Source organism: Haliotis rufescens, unplaced genomic scaffold (assembly GCF_023055435.1).
Source record: "Haliotis rufescens isolate VD_foot unplaced genomic scaffold, xgHalRufe1.0.p SCAF_6, whole genome shotgun sequence".
NCBI lineage: Eukaryota > Metazoa > Mollusca > Gastropoda > Lepetellida > Haliotidae > Haliotis > Haliotis rufescens.
In genome coordinates this window covers 39,986,662-40,014,352 of record NW_025964334.1, presented here as the reverse complement: position 1 = coordinate 40,014,352, position 27,691 = coordinate 39,986,662, and the positions used below count along the sequence as shown (strand labels likewise).

At 38.3% G+C, this 27,691-nt stretch overlaps 1 protein-coding gene and 1 long non-coding RNA gene across 7 annotated transcripts in view; one reads left to right on the top strand and one right to left on the bottom strand.

Annotated features, from left to right (window-relative positions):
• LOC124115555 (sorting nexin lst-4-like) overlaps positions 1-15,463 on the bottom strand; it is a 65,885-nt gene extending 50,422 nt beyond the window's left edge. The window contains exon 1 of one of the 6 annotated variants that reach the window (XM_048386341.1): positions 15,415-15,463. In XM_048386341.1, the coding sequence (XP_048242298.1) occupies positions 15,415-15,429 (15 nt within the window). In that variant the 5' untranslated portion in view covers positions 15,430-15,463. Of the gene's footprint in view, positions 1-2,736; positions 3,598-15,414 lie in introns of those variants that run through there. The other 5 variants (XM_048386343.1, XM_048386339.1, XM_048386342.1 and 2 more) reach the window with 5 other exon arrangements.
• On the top strand, positions 118-22,464 carry LOC124115557. Its single transcript, XR_007218757.1, has 2 exons — positions 118-1,544; positions 22,200-22,464. It is a non-coding gene; the product is annotated as an uncharacterized LOC124115557 (long non-coding RNA).
• Positions 22,465-27,691: the final 5,227 nt, after the last annotated feature.

Below are 27,691 nucleotides of genomic sequence, written 5' to 3'. Positions count from 1 at the left end.
GTTGAAAAACACAATAAGAAACTATTTCAACTTCCAAATTTACATACTCTTTCTTAATAAATCATTAAATGAAAAACAAACAAGTTTGACTTGGGAGGGCATCATGGGACATTGAGCTGAGTGCTCAGTGGTAGTCAGTAGATCAGTAGATCAGGCTTTGATTGTAAACTCTAAAATAGTTTCAGGAGCCTATCAGTTCAATTTGTTTCAATTCTAATTTCAGTTTCTTGTTAACCAACTACAAAAAAAAGCCACAATAATTAATTCTTACGTCATGTCTTCAGGAGCTTATTTTGAGAAAAGAGTCTCTTTAAAGCTTTTGTTATTAATGCTATACAGAGTTGGTCCTGGATCTGTCCACATTGTCAGTTGACTATCTCAACTATGTTATCTATGAGGAGAATGTGCATGAGATGCTGCTGTCATGACTGTGTTGGCATAAATATGACAGCTGCCATGAAAATACATCATCGTTACCTGTGACACCAATCAATGAGCATGATGAGGGCACTTTGCGAACAACTTCAGGTATTTCTAAAATGATAAAATTCCACATAATTCATCAAATGTTTATGTGTTCTGACACCTAACTTATATTGTGGCTTACCATGTGCCCTAAATATTCCTGTTTACAGATCAGTCGACATGTTAGCTGTGTGACTTGTAGAATATATACATGTTAACCTGGACATCTTTGTCAGCATTGGTGAGTAATCAGCATTTTAGTCATTAATCACGTAATAAACATGTCATGATGATATATGAATGATGCATGCATTTTGGATTATTGAATAAGTATCATTACATACCAAACATAGTAAGCTATGACACCTAGGATTCAATCAAGAGCTGTTAGTCATGCTTGTACAAGCATTTGATAATAACTGTAATAATATCTATACTCACATGAATACTATTATAGCCAATTTTAATGATATAGAAGTTCTTCTTACAAGCTTTATTACAGTTTATTTCAGTGTATAAACTGATTGTGGTCAAAACTGTTTAACTAAGTTGTATTTTATTCATATTGCCTAAGATTTGTCCCTTACATCCAAAGTACATATTGCAACCATTTATTTCAAATGCCAAATATAGGCAATAACTCAGTCAGTATTAAATCAGCACTGTTCTCACATGTAAAACTGATCAGCAGATATGTGGTAAACCAGATCACAAGTTTAGCTGTACAGTTTGAAAACACAATCACCATGATCATAGTATCTTAACTCTGAGCCGTAGCAGTGGTACTTGAAAGGCCATGGCATGATTAAATGTTTTAAGTCATAAATCTTTTAAATATACACTTCATAAATATAAACTTGTTTAATTCATCAACTATAACCATGATAACAACTACCTGGTTAGGGTTCTCATTTTTTAACACAGCCTATAGCAAAAACTAGAAGTTCCCAGTTAGCCATTGGCCAAAACGTTCACACATGAAAGATGAAGTGATTGATAAGTCCTAAAAGTTGGTCATTCCCTCCAGAGAGTTGGCTGAAGTGTTCCACTATTGCTATGGTGGATCAAGATCATGCAAGGTAGGAACTTCTTCATTGATTAAATTACAAACTTTGGCAGCAGAAAGTACTCACTGAAATAACAACTACAAAATTGGAAGCAGCTTTGGAATGCAAGTAAATCCAATCATGTGAATAAAATGTTGAAGTAATAACAAGTTTAATGCTTGCAAGCTGGAGAAGTCTTGACAATGCAACGATTTCAAGCTTTATCTCTGTATACCACACTGTACGTAACTTGGTTAATTGAATAGTAATGAATACCATTTACATTCTCAGAATAACTAGTGAAAGTAGTATACCTCACATTCCGTCACTCAGTAGCCGACATTTTCTATCACATACTTTCAGGTTGGCACAGTGTCTACTCCTAACATGTCTAACCCCAAGTCAAGCTCTGTACATGCTGCACACTTCAGATTAAACTAAAATGTTGAATGCCATGTCAAATCCCATCCATCCCTTCTTCACAATAACATTTTGGTTACCATACCATCTCCCTACCTTTGAAAGCACTACCACCCAAATATACCCACAACAGTTTTCAATGTTAAAAGAGTGCTTTGTTGAACACTCAGCTGATATCGTAAACCCTATTCCATTTGACTGCCATCGGCTACTTCTTTTATAAATATTTATATTTCTAGACGTTCATAAGCATTAAATAGCAGCTCATTACACTTTTGAAGAAAACATTTGTCTGGTTTCAGCTGTTTTCAAAACCCCTTATCTCAACATACTGATGTTGTAGTTGTAGAAGAAATCTGATGATCGATGTCCAAATGTTCCCCGTCTATACCAGATGAGTTTACTATACAAATGTTACACATTCAGGAGAGATACTGGATGAAGAGCAGCCTCCTGTTTGTCCCTGATATCAGATCCCAAATAATCAGTAAACCATCATATTATTTTGTTTACTCTCCTCTCTCAGGCTGATTGCACAAACAAATACTTCAAGCCACATCAGCCACAAGCTAAACTTCACATAAGAAATGGGTTAAGCTGGAAAGAAGGTCCAGCTCAATGGCCTAAAGTAGCACTCTGGGGTTAATTGTTTACATATTGTGATAAAGGCCGATCAAAATGGGCGTAACGTGACTAAGAAAACAAACTAATCACTGCTAATTCCAACCCAAACGGGACAAACACTGCCAGGAGAATGAACATCGAGATGTCTAAATACCAATCATTCCTCAAATACAACACATACCTTTACCTGGTGCATGATGGCCGACTAAGTTGCAAAGGTAAATCCAACGAAATGAAGACCCCAATGTTCGAGCAAAGGGACCGACCACAGGTTAAAATATTCTCACATCCAGACGATGTTGAATGTTGTGAGCTGACAATTGGAAGACGTAAACAATGACTGAGTCTCTGATGTAATGTTCTTTTGACTGCAGTCACACACAATGGGCCGTGAGTAGTGAGGTCAACCGTGACTCATTAGTCGTGGTTACTGTGTCGGCAGTCCCCAGCACAAGTCAGGCTAGTTCAGGGGAAATGACATTACGATGCAGTAGTGTGGTGGAAATGTCAGCAGCAGCAGGCCTGGGTCTACAGCATGCATGAGTGTGTACACTGTCAAGTGGGTGTGTTGACACTGCTGGAACTTAAGTACACAGTGCTGACTGGTTAACACTTCATAACACACACCTCTATCATAGACCTTGTCCCACCTTACTGTCTCTCTTAGAGCTGTCTCACCTTCTCTCAAACAGCCTATTCTATGTGGGCATAATGTTGTGGCAAGGGGCTAAACGTGCCCTTGATCATCATGTTTGTGTTTGTGTTGAAGTCAGGGAGGACAATCATGATGAACCTGATGAGAAGCCTGTATCAATGTCTACTTCTTCAGTGACCAATTAAATGTGGGTTCCATGTACATGCTGTATGGCCAATCACTTGACCTGGGTAACTGTCAGCAGGTGATGTGTGCACTACAGCAGTGTGAAGCCATGTCATGCATCACTTGTCATCATGGTCATGGTTCTTGAATAAACCAACACTTCACAGTGCTGACTCAAACAGCACATACCTACCTGCATAAAACAAGGACATGCATACATGACCATACAAGTATATCCCATAATCACTGAACTGTGTCACAGTACTGTACCTAAAGCACTGCATTGGTTTGAATAGATGTGAGGCATGTAGACCTGCCAGTAATGAGTCACAGAAGTTTAACACACACGATCACAACCCCAAGTCTTCAACACCATGAACACAGGAACAAACTGCTGCATTAATAAACACAGATGTTACATCATGTACATGGATGCAATCAATGACGCTCCTCCTGCAGTAAGCCCTGTGACCTAAATGTGGACCAATTATTGCAAGCAAGCATATAATCTGATAATATGATGGTAGACATGTATTTCTGGCCGCATCAAAATGTTGACACAATCTCTCCATTCAAACACATGCAGACAGGAAAGGACGAAAGCCTAATACCTGAAAGTTTTTATATGATAAAATCAGGTGAACATACAATACTAGATCAACATAATGTCAAACATGTCAATTACGATTTCCATTGAGCTTTAAAACTGCTACACTAGTCACTGTTATCTACACACTGGTCCACTAGTCCACTAGACAACACAGACACTAGTCACTGTTATCTACACACTGGTCCACTAGACAATACAGACACTAGTCACTGTTATCTACACACTGGTCCACTAGTCCACTAGACAACACAGACACTAGTCACTGTTACCTACACACTGGTCAACTAGACAATACAGACATTTGTCACTGTTATCTACACACTGGTCCACTAGGCAACACAGACACTAGTCACTGTTATCTACACACTGGTCCACTAGGCAACACAGACACTAGTCACTGTTACCTACACACTGGTCCACTAGGCAACACAGACACTAGTCACTGTTATCTACACACTGGTCCACTAGGCAACACAGACACTAGTCACTGTTACCTACACACTGGTCCACTAGGCAACACAGACACTAGTCACTGTTATCTACACACTGGTCCACTAGGCAACACAGACACTAGTCACTGTTACCTACACACTGGTCCACTAGGCAACACAGACACTAGTCACTGTTACCTACACACTGGTCCACTAGACAACACAGACACTAGTCACTGTTACCTACACACTGGTCCACTAGTCCACTAGACAACACAGACACTAGTCACTGTTACCTACACACTGGTCCACTAGGCAACACAGACACTAGTCACTGTTATCTACACACTGGTCCACTAGGCAACACAGACACTAGTCACTGTTACCTACACACTGGTCCACTAGGCAACACAGACACTAGTCACTGTTACCTACACACTGGTCCACTAGACAATACAGACACTAGTCACTGTTACCTACACACTGGTCCACTAGTCCACTAGACAACACAGACACTAGTCACTGTTATCTACACACTGGTCCACTAGGCAACACAGACACTAGTCACTGTTATCTACACACTGGTCCACTAGGCAACACAGACACTAGTCACTGTTATCTACACACTGGTCCACTAGGCAACACAGACACTAGTCACTGTTACCTACACACTGGTCCACTAGGCAACACAGACACTAGTCACTGTTACCTACACACTGGTCCACTAGGCAACACAGACACTAGTCACTGTTACCTACACACTGGTCCACTAGGCAACACAGACACTAGTCACTGTTACCTACACACTGGTCCACTAGACAACACAGACACTAGTCACTGTTACCTACACACTGGTCCACTAGTCCACTAGACAACACAGACACTAGTCACTGTTACCTACACACTGGTCCACTGGACAACACAGACACTAGTCACTGTTACCTACACACTGGTCAACTAGACAATACAGACACTAGTCACTGTTACCTACACACTGGTCCACTAGTCCACTAGACAACACAGACACTAGTCACTGTTACCTACATACTAGTCCACTAGACAACACAGACACTAGTTACTGTTACCTACACACTGGTCCACTGGACAACACAGACATTTGTCACTGTCACCTACACACTGGTCAACTAGACAACACAGACACTAGTCACTGTTACCTACACACTGGTCTACTAGACAACACAGACAATAGTCACTGTTACCTACACACTGGTCCACTAGACAATACAGACACTAGTCACTGTTATCTACACACTGGTCCACTAGACATCACAGACACTAGTCACTGTTACCTACACACTGGTCCACTAGACAACACAGACACTAGTCACTGTTACCTACACACTGGTCCACTAGACAATACAGACACTAGTCACTGTTACCTACACACTGGTCCACTAGACAATACAGACAATAGTCACTGTTACCTACACACTGGTCCACTAGACAATACAGACACTAGTCACTGTTATCTACACACTGGTCCACTAGACATCACAGACACTAGTCACTGTTATCTACACACTGGTCCACTAGACAACACAGACACTAGTCACTGTTACCTACACACTGGTCCACTAGACAATACAGACACTAGTCACTGTTACCTACACACTGGTCCACTAGACAACACAGACAATAGTCACTGTTACCTACACACTGGTCCACTAGACAACACAGACACTAGTCACTGTTACCTACACACTGGTCCACTAGGCAACACAGACACTAGTCACTGTTATCTACACACTGGTCAACTAGACAACACAGACAATAGTCACTGTTACCTACACACTGGTCCACTAGTCCACTAGACAACACAGACACTAGTCACTGTTACCTAAACACTGGTCCAATAGACAACACAGACACTAGTCACTGTTATCTACACACTGGTCCACTAGACAATACAGACACTAGTCACTGTTACCTACACACTGGTCCACTAGACATCACAGACACTAGTCACTGTTATCTACACACTGGTCCACTAGACAACACAGACACTAGTCACCGTTACCTACACACTGGTCCACTAGACAACACAGACACTAGTCACTGTTACCTACACACTGGTCCACTAGACAACACAGACACTAGTCACTGTTACCTACACACTGGTCCACTAGACAAACTAGACAATACAGACACTAGTCATTGTTACCTACACACTGGTCCACTAGACAATACAGACACTAGTCACTGTGATGCAATGTGGTTAAAATGGAAGAAAATGTGTCAGTCTTCTCATTTTGTTTACCACCTACAGAATGAAAGGGCAGGGCCTTGCACAATATTGGTGACAAAATGGTGTGAGGCAGTGCTCGAAATAAGCGCCTGCCCATAGGCCTGTGGCAGGTGGATTTCTTGTCAGACCCGAAATTTCAAAGCTGTCAGGCCTTATAGTCTCTAATAAACATACATGTCGATTTATTTAACACAATAAGCTGCAGTTTCTTAAATGAGGTCTGAAAAGTTTAGTCAGGGCCTGCAGCTTCTAAAGTTCGTGGGTCCTGACAGCAGCCCCAGGCATTATTTTATTTTCAAACACTAGTGTGAGGCATCACTGGAATTGTTACATACAAATCTATTTGTTTTATGTATACTTTATGTATCAAACCATGTCAAGTTGTTTGAAACTGTTGGCTGACTTTGACATATATAGGTGTGTCAAGCCAAAGGTCAAACACTAACGTGCACCTACTGAGTGACTAGGCGAGACACACTAGGCTATCAACAACAGACACACACTGCATCACAGTACACCCATCCGACAACAGCCCATGTCAGGTGAGCCAGCCAACAGAGGGAAGTGATTGGGACAAATACAAATGACATCATATGGTGATCATGATCATAATCATCATCATCATCATCATCATCACCACCACAGCAATGTTCTACACAGCTAACGGTCAAGGTTTTTAAAGAGTACCTCAAGCATGTCAGGAGTATAGCTAATTATTTATATGCCCATTTAGGCTTAATGATGAAATCTGAAAGTGTCAATTATAGTGATTGACTGTATATTGAACATGTTCAATCGATAACATAATAATAGAATAGATAATAAACCTTAATAGCATATCTTCCTCAAGAAAAATCATTCTTATCTAACATGATAAATATATGTTTGTCATTGTCTCATTAAATAAGCCAGAAAATAGCAATCAGCGGTTCCACATTTTCTCCCATGATCTAAGGGTGATTCAGTTAAAAATACCAGATAATAAAGACCCTGAAAGCAATAATCGGTAGCAATTAAATCTGGTCCATACTGATACCAGGAATAATATAGTCTATTACTTGTAATATTAACAGCTGATATTGCAATATATATATATATACTAAAAATATAAATATAAAAATATATATAAAGTGGAGTACTAAGTTAGTCATATTCAACCTGATATCAGAATGGAGTCATTGTTCAGATAAGGTGAGGTGAAATGGGGCTTAACATTACGTCCAAGATTATTGCGCTTAAATAGAGACATGCATGCACGTGGGTATGTATGTGTGTGTGTGTGTGGCTGCTTGTACTAGTCTGGGCTGATGCCAATTTTATAGTGCTAGCCCACCGAGAAACTATGTCACAGTTTAACATGAATACACCATAATGCCTAGTGCCGGACAAGGTAACAAGAAGTACCATCTTTTAACGTCTTCTGTTATGACATGGCTGGGGTTCAAACCCCGGAACTTCCGCTCTCAGGGTGGACACTCTACCACTAGACCACGGAGGCGGTCCTCGTTGAGATAAACAAATCACCGATCATGATGATGAAGGCACCCCACATTTACAATAGTCAAATAACAACAAAAACCTTACACCAGTCAAAGTATGGTTTCATTAATTATTAATCGTTTCGCTGGCATCAATAGTGGGAATCTGATCGTTGTTGGTGTAAACAACAGAGAGTTAGCACTATCTGCCAACCAGTCCACACATGAGAGCCAAGGTAAATGAACATAGAAACAAATCCTAAAAGATTATTGTGAAAAAACATTCACTGTCAATAAATTGTTGACTATTGATCCATTTATGAAGTTGATTATCGACCACAAATTTCGAGGTAGATTCCCATCACCAGTCAATAACAAGTTGTAGAGAAGAAAGTCTGTTGATCACATTGAGTATTGAATGTTCATGGGATATTTTCACCACTATTCTATTTTTTACACAATATATCACATGTAATAATAACTGGCATTCTTAATCCCTTATCATATTCTTACTTATAGTCGAAAGGTCATTGAATTTCAAATCTTGGTTTAAAAACAGGTTCAAAAAAAATTGCAGGACATGTGTACCGTCAACTTAGCGTCAACAGATATTTTCCAAATCTTTTCATGTTTTTAATCAAGGTACTCACATGATTTGATGCACTTCACAAAGGAAGACTCATTTTATTACAATATTGATCTTGATTATCGATCAGATCATCTTCACCATGTTCACTGGGCATTTCACATTTTGTTTTAAGCAAATGCAAGTGATATTAGAGGTGAAATCTGATTGGTCAATTGGCGGGACATAGAAAGGACATAACTCGTGATAGCCACTGGTGGTGCTACAATGGAACCCAGAAATTCCGTCCTTGTTCGGTAAGGGTGGAAACTGGACTTTTAGTAAGTTTTACAGTCAGTTAACTCCCTTGCCTAGGGAAGATGGGGCTGGGATGGATCAAAAGTTATTACCCGGACACACACACCAGACCAGACCTGGCTACTTGTTACCGTGACCTTGATTTGTTTATTGAGGCATTTCCCTTAAGCCGCTTTTAAGTTATTATCATGATTATATCATGTATATTGGGCATATTTCATCTTTAGTATATTACGTCACAGGGGGTCCACTGGACCCCTAGTTTTGTAAGTCAAGGGTAAAACCCTAAAACCCTGGGTGTTTATTAAATGAATCACTGGTAGATCATGGGAGCAATATGTTCAGCTCAAAGACTAATGATGGGCAAGATCACAAGAAAGGGAAATATCTGGAGTCAAAACCATGCAAGAAGAATGGGATATCACGTTTGGTCAGTTAAGTTGAACCCAAGGTCTCTATTAACTGCATAAACATTTGCATCTTTGCCAAAGATGACTTGAACCATGAATCACTACTCCACTACATGCATGAAATAACTACCGTATTCGACGTAATAAGCGCCCCGCTCTAATAAGCGCCCACGGCGATATTTGCTAATATATTGGCTAATGAACAATCCCAATCAGCACCCCTTCCGATTGATCAATGTACACAGGACTTTTTTATTCGTGTATAATACGCACTCGTGTGTTATATCACCCTTAATTATTGGCAATTAAATTCTGGAAAAATACATCCGTCGCATGTAAACATTTCAGGCTGTTAGCATAAACCACGAAATTTACGATCTTTCAACTCAAAATAATATTCTAATAAGCGCCCCCTATTTCTAATTTTGAGAGCGCCCTGGGCGCTTATTACGTTGAATACAGTAATACTAATAGCATTAAAGGTTTTGTCTTTGCTATAAAATTAAATCTAGCTAAACAGAAGATGAACACAAACTTGTTATAAATGGTTTCTTTCTCTTTATTAACAGTCAGATGTTCACAGGGCCAGGTAATGAATTTAATACACAGGTGACAGCATGACCCTACCCGAACTTGGGTAATCCTGGCCCTAAAGAACCCCCGCTAATTTCGAACAAAGCTGCATGGCTCAAAGAATAAAAACAATTCTTTTCTTTTGGTCAGGGCTGGCAAGTATTTCAGCTAGCCAGTCCTGTGGTCTGGCTGAAATTTTTGGGAGTTTCATACCCTGCTCACCCTATCTAGATCATAATCTGCAACAAAATTTGTCAATAATAATAATAATAATGATAAAATGTAGGCTTAAGAAAATTTGGAGTTCAGAGCTGAAACCTCGCAATAAAGTTAAAGCCACAAATACTTATGCTGTACCCGTCCTTTCATATTCTTTTGGTGTTGTTGAGTAGATGAAACAAGAAATTCAGGGTATTGACACCCTCACACGAAGAATCATGTCAGACAATAGATCCCACCACCCTCACTCGCTTATTTTTACCAATCATAATTGGAGGGCGTGGTTTGATTAATATGGAGGCTCTTTATGATAGAATTGTTTTGTGCACTTTGCACACATTTATTTGTCTGATGATCTTCTTGTGAAGCATGTCAAGACTCATGATGAAAACAAGGCATTCCACAGTTTACTTAAATGAGCCAAGGGTGTGGGACATAATGTCAATGTTAATGTTGATTTTGTTGAAGGTTCTGTACTGCTGGACGGTACAGAAATGAGTGTCAACCAAGCGAAGTGCCATATCAAATTGGCCCAGACTCAGTTTTTTAAGGAGAGGCTATCTGAACAATCACTGCATCGAGTTTATGTGCAGTGTGTTGAGAAGATCAGCAACCCTTCAGAGTCCTTCGCTTGAATGAAGTTGGCTGGCCTGAAAAGTGAAACAGAAGGCTTTCTGTTTGCTGCTCAGGACCAGTCACTTCCCACTCAATACCGTCAATGTGTGAGTTTGCCTCAAAATGTGAATATGAAATGTAGCATGATTAGGATGTAGCATGATGTAGATTATGCAATGAATTTAATGAGACTGTCCAACACATTGTCAGTGGCAACATGATCATGATGATGGAATGGCTCGATCTTCGCAATGCTTGTGGTTTTGACACCGAGGTCCATCCATGGTACGACCCGGAGTATGTAGAGGGTGTCATGGAAAATGATAAATACAAAATTCTTTGGAATAGGCCTGTATACAGCCTCAGAAGTATCCAGGCCAACAAACCTGATCTTGTCCATTTTGATAAATCCAATGAAATCATTTATATCATTGAATTTTCTGTTCCTTTTGACACTAATGTGATTGACAAGTTTGAGGAAAAACATGGTAAATATGCAGACCTCACTTTCGAAATGTCATGCTTGCATCCCAAGTACCAAGTTGTCAGACTCCCCATAGTTCTTGGTGCCTTAGGTTTGGTACCTCCCAATCTGCTGACTGACATTGGGAGAGTGTTGCAGTGTTGGAGATCTTCACATTCTCCAAAAAGTTCTGGGTGGGTTTGACTAGGCAGCGCTTCCTGGAAGAAGTCCCATTCGCTGTCTGGGCTGCACGTAGAGGAGGGGGAAGGACCCTGAGCTGATGATGAGCCTAACCAGCCTGACTGTGCCAGGATCACACAAACCGTCTTTGCTGCATTTTTTAATAATTTTAATCTGTACATAATAAAAATGATGATGATGATGATGATAAAGTAAATAATTATTTGTGTTTATTGTCGTAGTCAGCATGGTCATCAATATTTCACAATGACCCATATATAATATTAGCGAAACAGTGACCAATTGTGACTGCAACCATGAGTAACAATCAGGATACGATGACACTCTAGCGGAGTCAGTAAGCCTGACAATGTGATCCAAATTTTCTTTGACTCTTACAAGGATGGAGCAATGCTCAAAGTGAGGGGCATCATAAGCATCTATCCACGCAATTGGGATGAGATGACCTGGATCAAGCAAGTCAGTGAGCCTGATCTCCTGATCTCGATAGTGGCTTCTTATGACAAACACAGTCGCTGAAGACTAATTCTAACATGGAGCTTCATGGGTGTACTGGAGCTTCGATACCCACACATAATAATGCCAAATGTCAGGTTTGGGACACAGGCCTCGATTACTCTGTGTTGGGGTGGAGATTGTGTGTGGAGAGCTTTTTAACTATTGCAAGAGTTACAAGAAGTTAACTTGGCTAATATTCAGCCCTGTACATTGTTCTCAGACAAATGCTCCTCGGCACAACTTGTACCGTTACATATAAAGTGGTTTGTTTCATATCCAGGGTATATAGCAGAGCTCCAGATAAGCTGCGTATCTGCGTAAAATACGCACAAAAATGCAGAAATACCCAGTAAAATAAAATCCAAGCGTATCAAATACGCAACGGACATTACAGATTCGCTACAAAAATAAAACTTGTGCGTATCATCAAAATATTGTGAAGTAACCCTGCGTATTCGATTAGCAAATCAGCAACTTATTTTGAAATTATAAACAGACATTCCGTCAACCTTGCCAAACTCCACGATGACAGTTACATCATGATCATTTGCCATCACACTTTCTTGTGGAAGTATCGTGGTATTTTTTAGTCCTATAAAGCTCTCGAACCCACACGACACCAGTTTGCAGGGACTGGATGAATAGTGTTTTTAAATATTTAACTTAAATACCCACATGTGTAAAAACTAGTGGGTAACAGAAATTTGAATACCCAGATAGAATTACTGATACCCAATGATTTTAAAATGCATGGGTAAAATACCCACACAACCAAAAGCTTATCTGGAGCTCTGATATAGTAATATTGACAAAATAAGTTTTCTACCATTATGAACAATATCACTTTACAGTTTGAGCATGTATGAACATTATTGAATAAACTATGGACAACCCATTGTCTCAAGTTGTGACAAAAGTATCCTGAAAGGTTTTCTTAAGGTGTGCCTATGCAACCTGTGACAACTGACATGCCAGGCTCATGTCTACCCAATAACCCTTGATGATCCTCAGAGATCAGTGACACACTGAAAATAGTGAAATACAGTAACATTAACAATGCTAGCAGAGATAAATCTGGGTGTAACAAAAGTCTTGACAAATGTAAATTGGTCAATAACCATGGTAAAGTTTTTTTCACTAAACGTTCAACAATTGGATTAAAATGTTTTCCCCATGGATGCCTTGAAATCTGCAATCCATTTTCCTTGTCTTCAGCAAATAATCTGATTAAGTGACAGGGAACATTAACTAATTTCCTGACATGAGTACTCCAAAATGTCAGATTTCAATGCTACATTATTCAGTCACTGGAACTGATGACTTGATAGCAAACCATATGCCAGTTATATCAAGACACAGTGTTGTCAAACTGAAACATACACTTATATTCTGAATGCTCATTACAACAAATCACCTGTTTAGCAGATTTTTTGAGTAGTTGTAACAATCAATATTCCAGCTACAACACAGTGAACTGTATATTACTGAGTCTAGGACAGGCAAACCAGTGGTTGATATTATCACCAATGTCCCAAGCCTTCAGGGTAGAACACAAAATCAACTAAGTTATTGAGTCTGACCACCTCATCCATTATCTTATGATAAGAATAGATTACTTTGCACCAAATCTACCAAAGTATCCCGACAGGGATGTTTGCTTTCAAAAAATATAGTATCACCCTAAACATGCTGCGTGTCAGTCATGTCCACCAATTAGGAACCGGATGTCCAGTGATCATGTGACAAGGTTCATACAGATATCATGGATATAGAACACTAAATTTCAAGGCCTTATAAAAAAATTTCAAGGCTACCAATTGTCATTTGCGAGGCTTTTTATGTTGGGTTATTAGCCCTAGTCTGTCAATATTTTATTAAATCCAGCTTACGATATATTAGTTGTAAGACCTAAAAAGCAATATGATCATTACACAAGATTTAAGTTTCACCAAAAAAGGTGAAGTAAGTCTGTCATGAATTGTTCAGGGTCTTTGGCACACAAATCTATCACTCTGAGAAATCTCACTTTAACATCTATTGTACATATTTTTTGTACAATTTCAAGACTTTTCAAGCTAATTTGGTGTTTTCAAGAGAGACCTTAAAACTGAAGGGGTTTTTTCAAGCCTGAACAAACCCTGTGTGATGATGTTGTATTGATATTTGAGGTCTGATTCTTCATCCCACCATTTCCCTCTACTCGCACACGGATATCTTTTTGTTAAAATCTTGCTGCATAATCACAGCTATGTACTGATCCGCTATAGATATTCAACATTGATTTGGTAGCTAAAGCATTTACAAATCGCTCCTACAGAACTTTCTTATAGAGTCAGATACTGATTGTGCTAAGTTGGATCATTGATGAATAAATGTCGTAGGAAGTTTAATACCCTAGTTCTCCAATCATTTATCTATAGAGCAAAGCACAATGCAAACATGTCAAGTTCTACCACTCTTCTAGAACACATCAACAGGGACAAACATTTGACACATTCTTAGACAAAGCGCAATTTCAATGGAAACATATAGTAAATGGTTTGGGAAATAGGAGAATATAAATGGTTTTCTAAGGCTGGTGTAAAAATCAGCATTGGACTATCAGCACAAGAACCTTTCCAACTGGCATAAACATACATCAACTGAAGGAATACCTTATACATAATCTTCATAACCATCTTGCATAGGTATCTGGATTTATCAATAAGATCATGGTAATACTTGAAAGTTGAATGTACATGATGTTCAGTAGACTGCCACACTGCTGCATGCATGGAACTATCTAGAGCCAGACAATCTGTGACAGAGATCTGCTGGTACATAGGACTAAAAAAGACTAGATTCGTTGAATGTGAATGGTCTATATTTCGGGGATCTGCATCTACAAACCTCCAACTGCCTCTGTTGAACTTCACCCACTAGAGTGGGCATCTTCCTTCTTTTAAAATATTAAGTTAGAATCTTAAATTTCAAAACAACAGTAGTTTGACTTCAGTTTGACAAGTTTTTCCTCTCGATAGCCTATTTCCCCACCACGTGAACTTTGGAGTGAATGAAATAATAACTTTTTTTTGTGAGTTCTTGACACAATATGAACTCACCACCCGGATAATTTGTGAGTCAATATTAGTGAATTGCGACATGTGTTCTGTCAAACTGTAGTTGAGCAATGCCACCGTCCACAGCCGTCACTGGGGCCAGTGGGGGCGTAGAAACCAAACTGTCACTGTCAGAATCTAATGTATTTTGGATTTCCGCACTACCTAACTACACTACACGCTGTCAGCTAGGCATGAATTGGTCATGTTGTGCAGAATACATGTCAAAATACTCGCTGCAGCATATAATAACAAATTACAGACAAACACTAAATTCCATACTCGATGACTAACCTGTATCTCCGCCATGTTTATTACTAGGTCAGCTGACTGGAGCTGCCACCTGTTTCTGATGAAAGGTAGATAACTCTTCCGGGTCTGGCAAGAGAGAATATGGATTCTTCCCGGCAACAGACGAACTTAAAACGAAGAACTAACCATCGAACGGCTGCAAACTTTCTGTTTTAAGTTAGCGCTATTTATTTCTGAGTCTGTTGCTTGCCAAGTGATGGCCATTTTGATGTGTACGTGTTCATGAATCAATTAACAAAATACTTTCGATAAAGAGGTAAACAAACGACTTGGCAGAACCAGTCAGTAGGGAAAAGAAATGAGATTTTGGTTTCAACACTGCACAAAGAACTCGGACACATTCATACAAACAAAACCTGTGAAATTTCCTTCTTTTCAGAAAAAGATACGGAAGGCCCGGTCAAAGACGTAAATGTAAAGTTATGCGACTTTTCAAAGTTTGATTATTTCTACTTCATGTGGTTCGCATATCACTTAGTGAAACTAAAGTGGTCGAATGTAGATCTATATATATTTACTGACTACACAAAATCAACAATCTTTAAGTTCAGTAATAAGCCGCCTTAAGCTATCCATAAGCTAAGCAATTCATAAAAAAGCCTTAACGATGTAGATGTGTTGAACACTAAGAACTATAGCGACCACCTGTGTCTGTCAGAAGAAGTATTTCACCTATGTCAAGTGAGAGCGAGATGAGGTGGGGTGTAACTTTTTTCACTCTCATAGCGACCGTGTATGTGTGGCTGCTTATACTGAGAAACCATGGCGCAGATTAACATGGATTCCCAAGTCGGACACATTATACTGACCCCGACCCGGCCAGTTCTTGCTTTATCCCTTCAATGGTGAGCAGTTGTAACAAGTACCATCGTTCAACGCCTCTTGGTGTGAAACGGCCAGATCTAAACACTCAGGAGTGAGTGTATCAGAGTGTGAGTGAGTGAGTGCCTGCGTGAGTGCGTGGGGATGTTATTTTATTGTACACTTCGCAATATATTACATTATAACGGACTACATCAGGTAGTAATGGGGATGTGGCTGGAATATTGCTAAAAGTGGCTTGAAACCGTCACTGCACACTGGTGTGTCTGATCCCATTTCATTGACTTCCAGTGATAAAGTGTTGCACAGCTTTTAGCAATATTCCTGCCATAGCATAGTGAGTGAGTGAGTTGGGTCTAATGCCGCTTTTAACTGTGGTGCTATCGTATCATGGCGTACGTGTCAGCTTAATGTAGGAAGAAAGCCCGAAGTGATGCAGGTCTCAGTCGTTAGCACCTTGGTTAAAATCACTAGCATGGGTATGGTGCTGCCAAACCTAGAAACATAATCGGTGAGAAACGGGATTCGAAGTCCTAATGAAAGGTTTCTGGCATGCCCTTAGGACGCAACTCTGCACAGCGAATTGCGGCGCCATAGACGATTAGGCCACCCGTTATCACACATAGTACCCATATGGGCAAACAAAACCAATGTGGCCTTGACTATACCCCACAGACCCTCAAAGAGAACCAGGCTGATAAGTATGCTGTAATATCAATGATTACGGTATAAAGCTACAATCAATTATTCGCTGAAAGTAACAAAACAGGGAAATGTGTACTCTACAACACGCATGGAGTCAATGCTCCATGACTACAGAAACAACCAGTTCATTAAAATTATTCATTGTTTACCATGTTTACAGTAATCATACACTTATGCAAATTGTTTAGATTAGAGGTTAACATCTTGGCTGCATCAGATGGGGGATAGCCAACGTGATAACATGGCATCACACGTTTCAAACACAACTGAACATATTCGATGATCTGATAAAAACAACTATAACAAAGTGCAGAAATATCAAAACACTCGACCACCCAACAACATAAATCCTATGATTTGACCTCATAACAACCAGAATGAATCTGGCACTAAAACGGCACGGGGAATGAGTGAGTAAGTATGGTTTTGGACCGCTTTTAGCAAATGACGGCGGGGCGTGACGAGGGAACGCTTTAACCGCTCGGCTACCCCGTCACCCTGACCAGGATGGTGGGACTCTCAGGGCTGCTGTATTACATGAAGTCATCTCCAAGCATACCAAGATGACTCAAGTGCCAACCTTCCTTGCACAAGTGTCCAGCTCAACAAATTGAGTGAGCGAATGTTCCTGCTACATCCAAACAAGTCTGGACCGGGCAAACCAGATTTTGAAAACATGAGAAAGGATGACACAGCATGACCAGAGTTCCGCATCTTCGCAGGCTCGAACAAGGTACTGGGTCGGCAAAGGGATAACAGCAGCATGATTATCATTGCTAAGGGATTACTACAATCATAGCGCTAAGATTGCTTTATAAAATCTCAAGAGATCCAGCGGGAACTGATTTACTGCAATGAAAATCCTTGTGCATCGTAAGAAAATGAAGGCCAACAAAGCATATAATTCAACAGTATGGCACTATTTCCTCAGTGACACTAATCTATTTTTCCACAACGTAGTCCATAGTATACAGCAGTTTTGTTCATAAAATGTCATTCAGATGAGATTGTCATGTCTTGTCTGGACCAGAATTTGCCATCAGTTAGAGGCTGATATAAGTGTGTTCATTCATCCTTGCGAGTTTGGGCACTAGCTTCCCCTACAAGTGCTGGCTGAAACTCGGCATCCTGTCTGTTGTGGAATCCAGGCATCCCTGATCACAGACTGACGGCTTGATCTACACGGGGGTGTTGTTTGTTGGGAGGCCAAGGTCACGTTGTGTGAACTGTGACCTTGATGTGAGTGAGTCTGTGAGTTGGGCAAGTCTGCATGGGGTCACTACAGTTGTCCCGACTTCACAAAACTACCTAAAGCGAAAGAATTTTATCTACAAGAAAAATATTCTTCTAAGAAATCTCTCTGGGATTGCAGTTTCTAATACACTCTGGGGCAAATGTTAACGCAGCGTATTTCTGACCGTTTCCATGCAGTGAAATAGTCCAAATTAACAAAGTTCCAGGTTAATGATACATGGGTACGTAGTAATTCTCATGGGTCTCCGGATAAACTGAGGTTCACTGTACTTCTCATCCTATTTTTAAGAACCATAGACCACACACACATTGATATATGTTTCCACAGTTACGCACAACGTCTTCAGATAACTTATTCACAAATATGCGTATCAGTTATGTAATACGTACAATCTTTTATGAAAATATATTAAATATGTTTAGTTATATATCGATAATGTGAAAATCTCTGACGAAATATCCAAATTGCATTGTCGTGTGTATTCTTGCTATCATTTATTTGTATTTGTTGTTTCTATTCGTTCCTTAGTTGGAGATAAATACCTGTCTAATCTTCATATTGGAAGGTAATAATCACATCGTTCATGCCTTTATTCTTGCGTGACTTCAAATATAGTACCACCATTACACCTAAATGCATTTTTGGGGTGTGAAAACGGACCAGCCTATTTGAACCTCTTTTCTAGGCAAATCTGACTTGCGAAACATTTAACTTAAACTTTTTTTCTGGTTTTAATACGCATAATATATAAATATCTAACGTTTATTTGGTTTTTAGAGGTTTTGAAAAGGGAGGTACTTTTTTATAACTTTAAGAGTAGGCTCCCTTCTAAGAATAATATTTAGGTCAGGTAAGTTTTCTATATTTAACATCGGGGAATTTAACTTGGTTGAAATACTAAATATTTCATTCATTCATTTAAGAAATATTAAAAAAAATAAAAGTCAATTCCGGTGTTGCTATGGTAACGGTTGCCAAGTTCAAGCTCGACTCTTACGAATCTTCGTTTGCCGAAGCGTATCATTGCTACCACACCTCTGCTCTTTTGAAGGTTTCTTCGGTATATTTGAGTTCCCGTGCTTTGATCCTACTGCAGTAAGGTAATTAAACGTCTTGCCTGTATAGATATAGTCTGCTGTTGCTCTAATGTTCCCAGGTTTACCTTTGTTGGCAATTTAAACATAATAACTCATCCTTGACAACAGCCCAAATGTCCTCCTTTCTAGGTCCACTTTGTAATGTCCATACAGTGTAAACTTCCACATATATCCTCAACGGTAATTGACAGGCCATAAGGCCCCCGGGTTTATAACACTAACTCTATCTATACCAGGGGTTCGAATCGACATGACAGCGTTAGAAATTGGCACTGGTCCTATAGGCCAAACTGCCCAATAGTATCATAAGGACAAGAAGAAATTTGCCTTTTGTGGTTTTGCTATTACGTTTTTTAATAAGGACTAGTGGTCTGTGTTTCTATAGCTGCATGATAGAACAGTATTCAAAGTGAGTGAGTGAGTGAGTGAGTTGGGTTTAACGCCGCTTTTAACATTATTCCAGTTATATCACGGCGTGTCAGCTTAATGTGGGAGGAAAGCCCGAAGTGATGCAGGTCTCACTGTTCTACTGTTATCTGGTCTCCTTACCGATATAAATTTGAATCTGGCCGTTCTGTTGTGATTTCAATTTAAAATATCCATGACCACCTGGTAACTCCCAGTGCAGTTTATGGTAGCTGAACAGACTTAATACAAATGCTACTGAAATCTTGTAAAGAATAGTTCATGGTTTACACACCATTAAGCCAAACTATTTATTGTGAGTTTAAATAACTTTTCGGGTTATATTTGAAGTCGAAATATTGACCTTTTGACCATATCTAGATATATGTCAGAAACTAACTAAATTGATATGTTGATATAATGTATCAAATTGTAACCTACTGAGAATTTACAATCGTAACAAATCAGAAGTTTGCATCAGTTGCGTATTTGATGTAAATTGTAATGGACTCAAATGCATTCCAATAAAATATTAGACCTCTCGATCTACTTGTGCTGTTGTGATTGTGAACAGTTGTTATTTTGATTGTCAATGTTGACAGATTAGATAGCATGAGGTGTAATATTTCAACAGAATTATTACACAAAGGGTGTGTAAATATTTAAAGTAAAGTACAGTTTGATCTGCAATTTTGGTTACAATTAATATTTCTACCAAAATGATATTTACTTTACTGTACCAATTAAATCATGTCATGAAATGAACAAAAACCCAACTAATTTATGTCCAGTAAATGTTCAATTTACATTTGATCTTTATATAATTTACAGAAACAGATAACTCTTTAACAGTTTGTATTCAAATATTTCAAATGCATAAATTTATAATGACATTACTAAAACCTTAAAGTATAAAAAGAATTATTTTTAATTCCCATGTGTATTGCAATCATAACTCATTAATTCCCTTTGTTTAATTGTGAAACCCATCTGGTTTTATGTCCACAAACATGTTTTGAAACTTTTAAAACAAAACGATTTCTTTTGTGCAAGCAATTGCCATGTATTATTGATTATTAATCATATCAATTTATATATAAGAATATAGTTGTGCTTACTGTGTCATTTTGCAATAATTATATTGTTATGATGTAATATTTTACTATTGTTAACAATCTTTAGAACTTTAGTTTATTTCAATTAAGTCAAGTGGTGTGATCATTTTGATATTTTTTTATAATTCAATCAAAACAAGAAAAAAAAAAATATATAAATACATAGAAGAAATTTGTTTTCCTTGTCAAATAACGATGATAGCATGAATTTATCTCATGCTCCTTGTATGCATGCTCCTTATGAAAATTCATTCCATTTCTTCTTCGAATGTACCTTATATGATGATTTTAGGGAGCCATTACTGACAGCTATCGATAATCTTGGAGGACAAAAAACTCTACATAGTATTCTTTTTGGTGATCCAAACTTAGATGTTTTCCTGAATACAAAAATATTCTTGTCTGTACACAAATTTATAGAAACGACTAACAGATTCAGTAGCTAGCATATTATTGTTTCCAAACTGTTATTCATTAATATTGTTAAATCTATATTCAACACTAAAATGTATAATATTAGGATATGTATGAGATGCACACTGTCTTCACTTTCCAGCACATTTTACATATCCTTCATATGAGCACTGTATATATATTGCGCACTATGTTTCCACAATGTGAAGCTTCAACTGTAAATTGTTCATTTTCATTATGCAATATTATGTATAACTGTATATAGGGAGAAGGCGGTAATAAGTGCTGCCCTTTGTCTTTTTGGACAATAAAATATGTTTAATAATATTTCATCTTGTGATCTGACAAAGTTAATATTTTCAAGTCAAGATATCAACTTTAGTAAACCACATGAAGGGATAAACATTGCATTTGACAAAATAAATTCAAGTCTTATATTTTCTTTGTGATCTTCATGACCTTACTCAGAAGACCATAGTGTCAATGAGGCAGACTGACTGTAGGTGTGACAAAGCGTGATATTTCACCTGATTTTCACTCCAGCAAAAGTATGTTTTCAACATGGTTAGACTAAACAAAGTATTTCATGATTAAAGACATACCGGTAATGCAAATATCAAAACGTGTTTCATTTAAACAAGAGTGAATTTCTGTGTGACATTGATTTAAAGAGCTTTAGTACACTGTCATTAAATTGATGCATCTGTTGAGTTTACTGTTTACAAAGAATATACTGTTTGAGTTTTCGACATATCAGATGAATTGATGCCTTCAAGATTGTTCGTAGCATGTAATGTTACACACTGTGATTGAATTTCCTTAAACTTCTCTATTTCAGAGGAATGTTGTTTTCTAAATAAGCAATATTTTGAGAGAAGGTGAATATGCATTGTTTATAAAAAATGTTATTGAAGTAGGAATATTATTACAATATTATTGAATTATTCATTTCAGGCCAGCGAGTCAACACAATGAAGTACTAGTATCCGGTGACGGATGTCTGGAGGAGCTTTCTGCTGACAGTAACACAATGGTTACAATGTGCGTCCTGTCAAAGGACGAGGAAGTGAAAAGCCATAATCATTTAATCAACAAATGTGCTTCCTGTCATATTTCACTTAAATAGGACGAGGAAGTGAAAAGCCTTATTCACTCACAAATCAACATGGCCAATATTTATCGAACACTGAAAAAGCACATTGTACCATTTGTTTACAAGCAAGAAAATTATTTTCTCCTGGAATTTAATTAGGTGCTTTTGACTGACAAAGACACCCAGTCCATGTTAAGTTTTGAAAACTTATATTGTGAGAAATAAAGATATGAAAATTTTGGTTTGTTTTTCTTTGTTAAATATGAGAAATCCAGATTGTTCCATCAACATAATTTGTACCGATACATATATTTTATCTTGGCTTGATTACCAATTGAAGTTGATTCCTTTATATCTTTTGTTATTTTATCTGTACTCATATCTGATCAAGACATTTTCAAACTATCCAGGATAAATGTATTAGTGGCTTCCTTTTGATATACAATTACCTATCATCATACAGGATTAGGTGAGGGTGTTCAAGAAGTTGGTAGTTGTATCAATTCTTATATTTCTTCAATTTCATACATTATTTATATTTATCAATTTTTAGTTTCCCTTTAACTTATTTTAAACAGTTCACACATTATTACTTTTGTCGTGCACGGTGCAATCTCAATCGGCAATAATCAGTTAAGTAAGTGATGTTTGAAAGTATCATCTGTCATTGTACACACTGAATAGAGTTATCGCCCCTTCTGAATATTTATTTTGACACACGAATTATTTTCATAATTAACATTGTAATATGTTAAAATGAAAATCTTAGCAGAAAAAGTGTCTTTTGTCAACTGAACTCATGGCAAAACGATAGTGCGTTGTGCAGCAAACACCACTATGAAACGTGAAATAAACATGATCTCAATCTTGATCTAGAGTTCGCCAAGCCACGCATTGGCAGCAATTTTGCAAAAGGAAACTGACGTGTTTCATGGTATGCGGTTTATTTACGATACAAAACTTCTGTCATTGAATGTACTGTCACATTGTATCTATATGCCGACGAGGTTATGATAAAACAATCTATTTCTGAAATACGTATCTCGAAATGCACCTTTCGATTCACTTCCGGGATCCTGACAGCAAAATGCTAATTCCAGTGTATTACAAGCATATTTTAGTTGGACCTCATGATTTAATGTGAAATATCTTCTGTATTAGATACAGAGGATACCATTTTTTGTTTGTTTAAAATGTCCATCACTGAAATGCACAACATGCTGTCTGTTCCCTATGAGCTGATGCGACTCTCACTGCATGGAGCTATGCTCTCCAAGCCTCGTTTTCGATCCAAGATGGCGAAAGTGTGAAAAAGGTCATAATGGCCACTAAACGAGTACCTAACCCTAATGATCGTAAAGGGGATCCAAGGGTTAAGGATAGACTTCGGGTAATCTAATAGCCACTAAACGGGTTCCTAACCCTAATGATCGTAAAGGGGGTGATTGATCGTAAAGGGGATCCAAGGGCTAATGATAGAGAGTTCGGGGTAACCTACCCTAAAACTGGCGACATTTGGATGTGTTCAGCGCCAATATAATCCCTAATAAACTGCATTCTTGTGCATAATAATGAAAATTAATGAACTGAAAAAATAATATGTGTATATTAGTTCCCATTTATAACCACTTTATCCACTTCAATTACGAGAAAAACGAAATAAAAAATAAATAAAAAATAAAAGTGCTTTCGTAAACTAGCGCTTGCTCTAAAATGCGCCGCCGCAGGCTATAATTAGTAAACAAATACTCAAAACTCTCAACACTGCAGGGCGGATTCAATGACATTGCGTGTAGAGATGATAGATCACTGGGAGGAGCTTATGCACACTCGACGACCCCTGACGTCACTGGGCATTGTCTCCCCGGTGTGATTGGCAACAAAATACTACACATTACGTCATAGGGTATGATCACGTGTTTGAAAAGTTTGTGGTACTGAATTCTAAAGGTAGGCCCTAAAGCATGTAAAGGCTAGCTTTTCAGTTTTCTATATTTATCTCTGAATGGAATACTTTCTGCCATTATATACTGTGATACTGTGATATACTTGGTTACACTACATTTTATTGTCCCTTCTATGTTACATCTCTATATAATTTCTCTAAATAGTTTAATATTTTCTCTATTATTGCCAATGTGAATGTAAGTCACTACTATTAGTTTGTAATAGCTTAAAGCCTTACTCTTGTCACTGTCTTTAAATTGTGTCCCGGTCAGCCATTGCCTCCTCTCAGTGTTATTTTTCAGGTCATCAACAGTCCTGCCGTTTCTTCTACTGTTCACTCATAACACAATCAACACTGCTTTTATGTAGTATCTGGTAAGGTGAATCTGGCATTTGTTTCAGGTTAGAACTATATGTAAAGGTAACAGAAAGGTGAATAGATAATTTGTTGTCCAAAATTGACTAAGTGTAAACTTTTGTTTTAAAAAAAAATCTGTGCATTAAAAAAAGGCTCATTTCCATTGGGCTGTTGGAAATCAGATACTTTTCTCTATCATTCATTCATAAGATGTAATGTTAAAGTCATAGCTAGTACAGGTGGTGTACGCGTGGCTGGAAGGGGAGGTGGAGGCCACTGTTTGGTTAGGCTAGTAGTTTCTATACAGTGTGTAAATAAGCTGAACATTGGTAAACATTAACTGTATGAAATGAATTGCCTATATGATGTGTTTTTCTTATGATTTTAAATGCAATAATAATTGTTTGTTTCTGTTTATTCATGCATTAAAAATATAAATCCTAATATCTTAAATCTGTGTCTTTTGTTGTCATTCATACCCAAGGCAATATATGGGCGGCTTACACCAGAAACGGGCTTCACACTTTGTACCCATGTCCTTGGCGTGAGGAGCAATACTTTACCCACCAGGCCACATCCACCGCCCCTACCCAAGGCAGATGTGGGCCGAGTCAGTGTGCTCTGAAAGTGAGGTTTATTCCTCCCTTTGACCATATATTCACAAGAACTGATGTTTGTCGTTTGTTTGTTTGGTGTATAACGCTGCACTATGTGTCATTAGTCCAGCAATTTCACTCTTGCCTGAAAATAATTGAGTCGGGACAGACAATCGAGTGATTGATGTTGTGAGCAAAGATATTTGGGATACTGTAATGTAGAAGTATCAAATCAATTAGAATACCTCCAGCTAGAAGCTGCCAGAATAGTTACTGGGCTCCCAAAGTATACTCCCACAAACATCTGTATTATGAAACGGGATGGTAAACGTTAATAGAACGGAGGGAGCGTATGCAATGTTTGTTCTACGACATACAAAGAAATATTGCATCAGCTTATCTTAAAGACACTGTTCCAACCAATGTAGGTTCAAATGTAAGATATAATTTCAGAAATTCAGACAATATTGTGGTTCAAACTACTAGACGAAAACACTCAACCTGTTCTTTTATTCAATCAACTGTAAGATTATGGAACACTATTCCTGTTCAAGTCATACATGTAGAAAGAGCAATGTGTTGCACCTTCATATTTTCCCTATGGTGTTGGGAAGCTGAATATTTATCATATTCGATTAAGATACATAACAAGCTAGTCATCTAAAATATACAGAATAGAGATAAAATGTGATCTGAAATGTGAATGTGGTGGTCCATGTAAAAAATCATTTCAATATTTATTAGAGTGTCCATTGTGTAACCACCAAGGAAAATCTATGTTAACCATTCGGGACATTTACAGAACGCCTTGAACAAAAATGTTGAATTACATTTTTAAGGTTGATGTTAAACGGACATGAATGTTTGTCAACAATCGAAAATCAACATATCTTAAAACCAGTGCAAATGTTTATAAGTCCTACAAAGTGATTTGGGTAACTCATAAATGTAAATACTAGGGTACATTCCTATTATAGCTAAACACTTATCTTTCCTTGTGTATGCTTTGCTGTACAAGCTTTTGTAGATACCATGGAAAGGGAGTCCTAAGTTGGATAACTTGTTCCCAATCCTTTTCAATCTGAATAAAATATGTTTAAAACAAAACAGACAGTCGGGGAAGGATGTCACTCAATAAACATAATACTCACAAGTAAAGTCACGGAATCTGACAATTCGTGACCAACTCGTGTTATTCCGGGACAAGTCGAATTGCCCCTCTCCATTCGTGACCAACTCGTGTTATTCTGGGACAAGTCTAATAGCACCTCTCCATTCGTGACCAACTCGTGTTATTCCGGGACAAGTCGAATTGCCCCTCTCCATTCGTGACCAACTCGTGTTATTCTGGGACAAGTCTAATAGCACCTCTCCATTCGTGACCAACTCGTGTTATTCCGGGACAAGTCGAATTGCCCCTCTCCATTCGTGACCAACTCGTGTTATTCCGGGACAAGTCTAATAGCCCCTCTCGTGACCATTGTTGCGACCAGGTTCCGTCTAAGCGCAAAGAGGCATAGCTTAAAGAATTGTCTACTTGTTGCGTAATGATTCACGTATATTTCCCCATATATTATATAATTTCAGATGCAATTTAAAGCACATATGGACATGCGGTATTATACGGCATGATTGAACACATATATATGTATCTTGGGCATATTTTTAGATGCAAGACATATATAAAATCAAAAATGATTCCTGAGGGATTCTTTGACCGAAGAACTTGAAGTCATACGCGCATTTTGATTGTTGTATATTTTCGCACATAACATTCAGCGATAGGGGGACGAGTGCAGAATACGGAAAGGGGCGAGTGGCGACGAATGATTCTAATCGGGCATTCGTGACCAACTCGTGTTATTCCAGGACAAGCTACTTGCACGTTACGGAAAGGGGCGAGTGGTGACGAATGTCTTATCGGGCAGTCCACTGGACAAATGGAGAATAACTAGATCACGACATGCTGTTTATTCTGACAGGACCATAAACATATCAGAAAGATTAATCGAGATGGAAAAATTGAGTTACCGAGACTATTTTCACTGTGAGTCTTTGCTGTACAAGCTAAGATAATGATATCACCCATCCATAAACATTCTAGGCGTTTAATACAATTAAACAATGCCAGACAGGACTACAATACGGCGTTTTGCCATTGAGTGGGGCTGTTTTTACCGGGAACGATGTTGTTCTATTATTCTCATATTTGGTGGATTTTATTCAAGCTATCACTGCAGTGGACATGACACTTGATATTTCACTGCAGTGTATACGACACTTGATATTTCACTGCAGTGGACATGACACTTGATATTTCACTGCAGTGGACACGACACTTGATATTTCACTGCAGTGGACATGACACTTGATTTTTCACTGCATTGGACATGACACTTGATATTTCACTGCATTGGACACGACACTTGATATTTCACTGTATTGGACATGC